Source organism: Prinia subflava, chromosome 9 (genome assembly GCF_021018805.1).
Source record: "Prinia subflava isolate CZ2003 ecotype Zambia chromosome 9, Cam_Psub_1.2, whole genome shotgun sequence".
Taxonomy (NCBI): Eukaryota; Metazoa; Chordata; class Aves; order Passeriformes; family Cisticolidae; genus Prinia; species Prinia subflava.
The window spans coordinates 14,703,633-14,713,871 of record NC_086255.1 but is presented as its reverse complement, the minus strand read 5'-3'; the positions used below and the strand labels follow the sequence as shown (position 1 = coordinate 14,713,871).

The following is a 10,239-nucleotide window of genomic DNA, read 5'->3' as shown; positions in this document are numbered from 1 at the left end:
CCTGGAGCTTCACTCCTGAGCAGGGCTCAGTGCAGTGGGTCCTCACTGAGTGGTGCTCCAGGATTCCCACTGTGGGAACGCTACACTTGTGATAAAGCCAAAGCTCTCACTTATTTTGTGCCTTGTCCCTGAGGGATCTGCACCTGCTTTTCACTCATAGCATCTGGATAGTCCTAACCCCACTCAATTCACTTTCACAGTTTAACAAGCATGCTAATTTCCCCTTGAAATGATGTACTAACCAGTTGTGTATTCACCCTAGAGGCCCAGCATCTGAACCTGAGCTACCAAATATATAACTGGGCCAGGAGGATCTGTTGTCCAGGCATTTACTGACTTCAACATACAACATGCTGTTTTTATCTCTTGGGACAGTTACCTTGACCATTAGGTCATTTGAAAGTTACTTCATGGACAAAAGCAGCTTTTTTGTCAGCCTTTTAAATTAATCTCCAAGCTTGCAGAATTTCAGCTTTCAGACAGTGACTCTTCTAGTGTCGAAGTCTTCCTGGCTGATTCTCTGTCATTCTCTTTACCTTGCCTTTCCATGCATTCCTGTGGTCTTGCCCTTTTTTAAAAAGTAGTATTATTTTCTGATTCTCTAGGAACTCACTCATCCTTCCTCCATCAAAAAATACACTAATTCCAAGATTATTTTATTTTTCCTCATTATTATAGAACAGATTTAATCAGAAGTTAATGTTATGATATATCTAATTAGCTTGATAGCCTCTGACCTGCATTCTTGGTTAACTTTGATCATGACACACATTTTTTAGAGGGGAGGCAGTGGAACAGCAAGCACCCCAGGCTTTTGCACCATCTGATACTTACCTCTTTGGGGAAACAGAGAGCTCTTACTGTATAACAGAAAAATAGAAAAATCCACTTTTATTCTTTTGCTTTTCCCTTGCTGACAAATTTTTTTTGTCTGTCCAGTTTTGTTCCTAACCTGCTGTGCTGTTCTTTTATATATGTTCTTGATAATGTAGCTGTCTTGTTTCTACTTTTTTCCAGTATTCTTGTCTGATTTTTCTCAGATAATTGATGAGCCCCTAATGCAGCCACAGTGCTTTCTGAGTTTTCTTTCCTTTGCATGTGGATAGACTGTTGTTATACTTAAAACATGGCCTTAGAAAATCTTAGAAACTTTCAGCTCTCTTGAATTTTTCTTTGCGTTTTAATTCCTTCCCCAGGACCTCATGTACCAATTCCTTGAGTTTGTTGAAGTTTGCTTTTTTGAAGCCCAGTGTTACTATTCTGCTTCTTTCATTCTTTTCTTTCCTCTGAATCATGAACTCTGTTGTCTCATGGTAACTTTCATCTTAATTGCTTTCCACACGCAGTTTTTCAACAGTTTACCTATTAAATACTGTGAAATCTTAAACAGTAAGATTATTCCCTATGGTTCCAGCACTAGCTTATATACACAAAGCTGTATCTGAAGTGTGCTCACACCAGGCTCAGAGCAGATCATATCCTGGCTATTGTCAGAGGGATAAGAAGGTGGTGTGGGTAGGGATGTGAGCACAAGGTACGTCCATACATCCCTTGGTCTGGAGAAACAACAAATGAGAGACTATTTGTGACATTTCAAAACACATCATCCTCACAGTTTTTAGATGCATCCTAGGATATTCAGTAGTTCATCAGCTTAGTTGATTAAACATCAAAACTTAATTGTTTGGCACTCTATTGAGTTCTCCACATCTTTCTCTAGGTTTCAGTCCATTATCTTTAATTTAAATAAACTAATTTGGGGGATTTTGTATTCCCAATAATGGTCTTTAACAGAATTATCCAACCTTTGAACCATAGTTTACTTTCATGGAGAAAAGTTACTTTGCTCATGTCTGTGGATCTGTACTCTCATCCCAGGAGTCATCTGTTCTTTCCCACCTTTTATTTTTAAGTCTTTTGCCCTTTCAATTCCTTACATCAAGCAAATGGGAACTAGGAGACATCTTGAAGGGATATCAAGATAGCCATTTGATAGTCACTTCCCCAGAAATGACTTTATTTTCCCTTTTCCCCAGAAAACCCAATAATCCTAGTCTATGGCTGTGCAGCTGATGACCCTGCAATTTTGCTACTTAGATGAGTAATTTACTACCGTTATTGTTTATGAATTTTATCACATAGGACAGCAAACAAGCATCTATTTGCAGAGTTGTCATTCATTGATAGATTAAAAACAGGCACATTAAAAGTTTCTTCAAACTTGTTTGCTGCAGGAATTTTTAAATAGGAATTCAAAAGGTGAAATTGTTCATTCTCACATGGATTTTAGAGGGTTATCAGACTATGAAACCACATAAAAATCTCCAGTGGAATATTCAAGTACAATTTAGTTGGTATGGAATAATTACAAGACCTCTTGGGGGGAAAAAAACTCCAAACACCTCTATAGTCCAAACTGTAGTGAGGACAGTGTCTTACATTTTTAATAACCTAATGAAGGCAAAAACATTTATAGGTGAAGAATGCCTCCTAATCAGTCAAATCCCAAAGATAACCCCTCAACTAAGCTTGATTTATAGGACTTTAGTTTTCAAATATTGTTCAAACCTGCATTTCCAATGCTTTGAGGGTCTGTCAAAGCTCAGCATACATTTAAAACTTATTATTTTTAAAACATATTTTGACAAAAAAAGACTTTCTGAAAAAAAAAAAAAAGCTAGTTTTAAACAGAACACTTGGAATTTAAACAAGGTTATGCTTTGGATTGTATTTAAGCAAGTATAAGGAAGAAAAATAATTTATCTGCACTCTTCCCACCATCATAATATCAAGGATTGAAATAATCAACTGTATATTTAACACTGAAAAAACTGACAGCTTCTACCCCTTTCAAGTACCTACAGAGATGATGAGCCTCAGTAATGCTTATGAAACCAATCCAGTACACAAAGCAAAGTCTAGAAGTGACTGAAAGTTTTCTAAGGAAAGGAATTTGCCAGAATCATGAATCAGTGTTGATTCATTAATCATGTCCCAGCTCCTTGGTTTGGGGTTCTGCAGAATGGTTCATAGGATCCAATTGAATTCCATCCCTGTTTCCTGGCAGGCTTCTGGAGGTGTTGGAGCTGCAAACCTGATTTCTAACAGAGCTGGTGTAAGGACACACTTCCCAGCTCTCTCTCAAGAGGAGGGAAAACCCCAGGGATCCTGAGGGAAAACATCTGCTAAGGGCACCAATACACAGCACAACTGCAAAGTCCCCCAAGGAGCAGACTTCATTTCAGAATTCCATGGGTCACTATTTGAAAAACCCTTACTGCTTGTTAGTCATAAATAAGCAGCACAGTTATATGCTAGATGTAACTTTCTTCTGAGGTCTGTGTCATATAAGATGCACATACCTCAGTGTTCATGGACAAAATCAAAACAGTTTCTTTGTAAAGGAATGGATTATTTTTCATTAGCTATTAATGGTTGTTGCTGTTGTTGTTGTGGGGTGGTACCTAAACACAAAATCTGAAATGTCTGATTGATGGAAACACCTCAAAGTAGTACCATAACTCAACACTGTGCATTAATACCAGTATAAGGTTTGATACACTGAAGCACTTGCAGAAGACATAAGCTGATTTTTAAAATCTCATATAGTACCAGTTATTGTCGCAGAAGAAGCAATATTTTCTAGATGCGGTAACACAGCTAAGAAATACATAAGCCAATTCTCATGATTGCAAAATACAAATGATAAGAAAATTCACAAAAGCAATTTCAAAAGTCTGACTGGTAACTGTATAAAATGAATTTATTAAGATCATGTGATTAGCAAGTCTTGTGGATTACTTTACATTAGTAAAACTTATGCTACATAAAATTTTACTGTTGTTCAAAGGCAAGGTGTGGGTTTAAGTGAATGGTGATTTTTAATTAACAAAACCCCAAATAACTACTAACAAAACAAAATATTTAAAATAAATGCATACAGATAAAATATGTGAAATGTATTTCTGAAGATAATGTTATCAATAACATTTTTAAATCATAAAGATAGGAGGTAAATATTAAATGTTTTCACATTTGGCAACTTTTAGAGCAATAGCAACATGATTTTCTTCCTTAAGGGTAAGTCAGAATACTACAAATTAATGACATATTAAACCTACATAAAATAAATCATATTAAAAGTAGGACAAAAGCAAGAAAATCCTGTTGAAGACTGAATTCTTCAGTGTTTAAACCAATAAGAGCCAAAAGTTAGTAGTATTGTATTAGTAGAAAAAAGTAACTGAGTATTTAAAGGAAAGTATGGACACACCTTGTTTTTACTGAGGAAGATGAGAGAGGGTTGAGATGTAATATTGCTATTATTGATAAGAGAAAAGGAGAAGCCTTCCTCTTATGCATTGAGAAAGCTACAGTTTAGCATGTGCACATGCACTTCTGCCAAATACAACAGTACAACTGCAAAATGCCAGACATGTACACACTCCCAGTTCTTACATCATTATCCTTCTCCATCACTAGCACTTGACAAGATACTTAGTTCACATCTGCCCTTCACTTCTCTCAAAACATTTTCTTTTAAGTTTTTTTTAACACAAATTTTTTTTTTTCAAAGCTAATCAATTTCAGAACAATGCTTAAGTGTTTCTTGCCCTTCCCTCCTTCTCCTTCAACACTACCACTGCTCCCTCTGGTAGAAATACTTGTATTTTTAACTATTTTGTAGCCTTAACATTCTGGCCTTGCATAAACCTGGGTAGCTCAACAAATTTTCTAGCATTACCAACACATTTCATGGCCATTTAGAAGGTTCTGTAAGTATAAGGTCTATGAATAGGCTAGCACCACAGTTTTACAAGTTGCAGATCCAAATTTCACATGGTTATCTTCTATTAGATGCCGCTGAAGCACTGTGATCTACAAAACAACCTCAGGAGCAAAAGCCATACTCAAATGTGCACACATACAGACAGACATAAATTGGCAAAGTGACTCTGGTGCCAAATACAGATAATAAAAGCAATTTCACATTTACTGTCTTCACAATGTCAGGAGTGCAGAAGCAGAGCAACAAATTGGTAATACTTACATTCAGATCTTTCTTTCATTTGGACACAGGTTAATCTGATGACTTTAAAATCAAACTAAAAAAAAAGCTGAAGGATAGCATTCCTCTCCTTCCTTGGTAGGAGAAATAGACAGCCAATTATTTATGCCAGTTACAGTTTTCCTAATATACAACATAAAGCAAGACACACCAACAGTCAATGAATAGCAGAGTATCTGTGTTTCGGAATTATATGCATAATACGACAGGATATAAGTGTTCTGTGTTTATATAAAAATAGATTCAACATTTAATGAACTCTGTTTTGAACTCTCCTAGGCCAGCTTGGCAACAGAAGCTGGAATTTTAACTTTTTTCCACAGTATTTTTTAGATGTTGGTTTTCAGGCTAATTAATTATTTATGCTACAGAAGAGTAACAAAATTAATAAGCCTTTTCATTCTCCAATTTTATCTCTCTTTTTATTCTTTTGATCTGCCATCCAGCTGCCAGTGATTCAAATCTCATTAGTCAGCATTTTATAATTCCATGTTAAGAAATATAACAATTTCAACTTGAGACAGTATCCTATGTCACTTCACTTCAGTATTTGCTTGGAAATAGGTCCAGTAGGTGAAGTCAACTTAATCCAGTTTTACAGTCTAGACCCAGAATAGAACAGATGAAACATAAATAATTACTGAAATGTTGCTTTCATCCTGCGCAGAGTGTCCTGAATTTTTCGAGAGTGTTTTTCTGCTGGTATCTGATGGAAGTTGGCACAGTTGTCAGCTGCCAAGGCAGAAATGTCTGCATCTTTAAAACGAGTTATTCTCTGTCTGAGGTAAGACTGCAGCTTGAAATCTGGTGCATATGTATAAGGATTCTCTTGAAAGGCATGAACTTGGCTCACAACTTTTGCAATATTTCTTGTAAGAGAATATGGTAAAAAAGATTAGTTTGTTTTGCTGATGATAAAAACAAAAGCATAAACCAAAAAATAAACCTTTAAGGAAATGTAAAGGCATCAAGCATTTTATTCTGTTGTATACGTACCTCTAAAAACATGTCTAAATAAATGAAACTATTCGAACTGTTAATTGTGAAATGCTGCATTAGCTCTCATTATATCATTAGACAATAGTATAATAAAAATATAGGTGATATACACACATAATTAAAATAATTACCTGAGTTTAGTCCACTTGTGAGCTCCATTTGTCATTGTGAATCCTCCAGTTTCAAGTTGTTGGACGTGCATAGCCAAAACATGGGCTGATGGAATTGTTGGGAGAGTTTTGAATCTGTCTCCTTCCATCAGACATAAGCTATCACTTTTTAAAAACACCTAGTTAAAAAATGCACATAGATTAAACTCACATTAAGTCTTGGGGAAGGTTTTACAAGTTCTCCATGTGCTTAACACTACCTATTTATTTGTCGTGAATATTAACTTTTGGCACTGAGGTTGAATGAAGCGCTATGAATTCATCTTGTGGCAAACTTCTTAAAGTACACAGAAACCTAACTTTAATCAAAAGATATTTCCTACATGATTTCAATTGTTCTAAATCACAGGCAAAACTGCATTTTAAAACCTCACTCTGTGTTTCCAAATCGTATAGATCAATAAAAGAATGCCTATAATAAAATAGGCTTTTAAGATTTTTCAGAACACCTTACAGCTGCAAAGCTTCTGCAGAAATCTTCTAATGCAATGTAGCATACCTAATGTTTTAGCTTGCTTTTGAAATTTTGATTTGTCACACAGGACACATGTTAAAGAAATACTGAGATTAAAATTTATGTAAACTCTTGGATTAGGAGAAAAAAGTCTTCAATCAAATTCAACTCATAATTAAAAGTAATAATTATGGTTTGCATCCTACGGAAACCCCCATTTAAGCAGATCTTGCACCTTCTCCAGCCCCAAAGATGTCATTTTGCATTAAGGACTTTATACTATACCTCAACAGCCTTGAGCTCCTCCATTATCTCAGCTACTTTTGCAGGTAGAATTTTCCAGGCCTTGAAATGAAACAGAACATATTTTTGTTTTTCACATTAATGTCTATATTGGAACAAGATTCTATTAAGCAAAATGGTTAGACAACAGAGTTCCAAACTTACTGGCAACTGTCGTACAATAAGATTTTCCAAGCCTGCTAGGATTTGCATTGCAGTGGCAAAATTTCTTTGTTCATAGCAGCATTTTGCTATAAGAAGGAATTTTGATAACAAGCTCACCTGCCGCTGGAAAAAAAATTAAGATATATAATATACACACATACATAGTAAATGACATTATAAAATTATATGAGAAGGAAGAAGAGGTATTTCCTTTTTCGATTTGTTATCAAAATCGCTGACTGTAGTAACATTTCCCTTCATACACTTTTTCCCTTCCTGTCACTCAGGTGTCCATATTCCCCTCAGACAATCCATTTCGTACATTCTGTAGAGCTTTGACAACTGCTACTAAAAAACCTGCTACTAAAAAGCATCCAAGACCCTCCTTGTGACAACAAACCAAATTGTGAACTGCCCACTCCCAGGTGTATTTCAGAATATTTCTTGCAGGTTTGCTACATAGCAAGTCATAGATAATGACAAATAAATAACTGTTTTGTAGTTAATAGTACAATAAACAATGACAAACCTTAGTTGTGTGACATGTTACAATTTCAGCAGCAACCCAGGTGCTGATACTGTCTGCATTTTTTAATAATTGCAGCAGGTACTGGTCTTGTATGCATTTCGACAGAAACAGATTACAGACTTTAAGTGAAACTGTCTCAGCAGAAACTGCCCTAAGGAAAATACAGAAAAAAAAGGCAAAAATAATTCTGGCTGATATTGGATTTTTAAAAGAAACTTTGATTGTGAAGAAGTCAACTTCTAATAATTTAAAATAATTTTGCATTTCTTGCCATCTTGATTTTATACTTCATGATGTACATAGTGAGCCATGTTACTTTTTCTTCCTTATAATTACAAGGTAAGTATATCTGATCAAAAAATAAGCATATACAGGATATATTTCTGTACATAAAAACACTTTCATCACTCATTAGTGCAAAATAAAACCCCAGCCAATCTAACACAAAATAACAGCCAGAAACCCAAACAACTGCAGCCACATAAGAAATCAAGCCTGATATCTAGTGGCACCAGACACGTCATTTCCCATGACTGAACCTCAAAATCTAAATAAACCAGGTGATCTAGCCTTGGCCATTGAACAACCTGTAAAAATGAGCTGCTTTAGATGTTCATTCCCTATCCTTAGAAGCAAAAATCTACCATATATAGTGCAATTAACAACTACTAATTAAAAGCTTATTGAATCCACTGAGTATGTAAGAAGTAGATGATCATAGAAATAATTAGGTCTATGTGGTTGGATGAAAATATTAATTACTGATGAGCAAATAATTTAAACAGGTTGGTAACCACTCTAGTAACTATAGGAAAATTCCTGTGTATCTCTCAATACCAAAAATTCATCTCCCTAACATACAGAAGGAACATTGTACAGAGAAGCTGTGGAATCTCCATCCACCTTCAAAACCCAGCTGCACACAGCCCTGAGCAACGTGGAACAGCTGACCTTGCTTTCAGCAGGGTGGTTGGAGTACATATCTTGAGAGGTCCTTTCCAACCTCAGCTATTCTGTCAGACTGTAAATATCTTTGAGATTTTGTATGCATACACACATCCATGACCAAGGATCTACTTCAGAATCCATGACATTTTTTTCCTGCTAAAAATTAAACCTTTCAAGCAACCCCCAGTGCAAGATCTTTGAAATATTTTGACCTCAACTCACTTCAGATTTCAAAGAAATCACCTGGCAAATGTGAAGCAAATCACCTTCCACATACACGTGTGTGCTTAAGCACATACCCATATACACATATGAAATCTCCAGAAATTAAATAACCCATATAAATAGGCTACCTAGTCTATTTAAAAAAAAATACTAAATATTTAAATTGTTCTTCTGTTTCTGGCTGCATTAAAAGTGTATCACCTTAAGTTATTGTGCATCAACAGAATGGAAGGGCAGTTAAAACAAGCAACTTACTTTGGCACAGCGACACATTTGTCTTTAACACCAAGTGCTCTGGAATTTAGGAAGTGTACTGGATGAGATTTATTAAATACTTCCTAAACAAAAAAAGAGCAAGATATATCTGCAGTTAATTCTAACAGTTCTTTTAAAATGCTCGGGATAAAAATGACAAAGTATGTCATCCTCCCACCCCACCTGTATGAATTATGAGAGGGATCACAGCCTAAGAATAGCATAGACATTCTAAATTTCATTGCAGAGATTTCAAGAGAGAAGTTTTAATTCAAAGTCTTATAAAATAGAGTGAAATAAGCTTGAAACAAGGTTGGGGATTGGTAAAGAAAGCACAGAAAGAGTAAGAAGATAGACGTTATTTGTACTTCCAAATAAACCTAGACTTTTGTACCTGTTGCAGTAGTGTCAGCTGCCAGCAAAGCTGTTGGGCACTGCACTCCATCAGGAGAACTGATCCCACTTCATCTGCTCTAGCTAAGGAGACTGAGGATTCTTCTGTGAAACTGCTACAGCAGGGCTTTGGCAAAACTGCTGAACCTATGTGCAGATGCTCCCTCTGATATTGTGCAATTGGTCCCATACCTTTGGATAGTTTCCAGTAGAAGTTCTGTAGAAAAAATAAATGTGAGGTTACAACCTCTCTTAAACAAACACTAAGTCTCCCCTTGATGTAACTTTCAAGAAAGTGTTGTTAAGAGAAACACCTTTGTGCATGCAAAACTCTTCAGCTCATCTTCAAGATTAGCCCAGAACAAATTGGTTTACTCAACACTGCTATTTTAAGCTAATATAATATGCACAGTGGATGAGTCTAAGCAGGAGGCTGCCAGATCTCAATCAACAATCAGTATTTAAAACAAACCTCTGTGTATTCAAGCTTGCTGCCATAAAATATTTTACTTTTCCTTTTTGCTTAAACATCTCTTTCCAAGAAATACTTGGTTTTTCATTGTTTTCCCTTCTTCCATTTTCCATTATCATTATTGTACAGTGAAAATAAAAAAGTCCATGCTCCTCTATTCTGTTTGCCCTTTCTTGGCTGAATCCCCAGTATACCCATGGAATTGTGCACTGTTATCACGAGGCTGATGTTTAATTCAGCTTGCACATTATTGATACATTTGACTTCCACATGTTATTT

At 35.7% G+C, this 10,239-nt stretch overlaps 1 protein-coding gene across 1 annotated transcript in view; it reads right to left on the bottom strand.

The window, feature by feature from the left end:
• Window positions 1-3,723: 3,723 nt before the first annotated feature.
• KNDC1 (kinase non-catalytic C-lobe domain containing 1) overlaps window positions 3,724-10,239 on the bottom strand; it is a 54,870-nt gene continuing 48,354 nt past the window's right edge. Inside the window, exons 24-30 of the mRNA XM_063405560.1 lie at window positions 9,490-9,705; window positions 9,096-9,178; window positions 7,668-7,818; window positions 7,139-7,261; window positions 6,977-7,036; window positions 6,199-6,356; window positions 3,724-5,937 (exon numbers count right to left, since the gene is read on the bottom strand). Coding sequence (XP_063261630.1) covers window positions 5,706-5,937; window positions 6,199-6,356; window positions 6,977-7,036; window positions 7,139-7,261; window positions 7,668-7,818; window positions 9,096-9,178; window positions 9,490-9,705 — 1,023 coding nt within the window. The 3' untranslated portion in view covers window positions 3,724-5,705. The remainder of the gene's footprint in view (window positions 5,938-6,198; window positions 6,357-6,976; window positions 7,037-7,138; window positions 7,262-7,667; window positions 7,819-9,095; window positions 9,179-9,489; window positions 9,706-10,239) is intronic.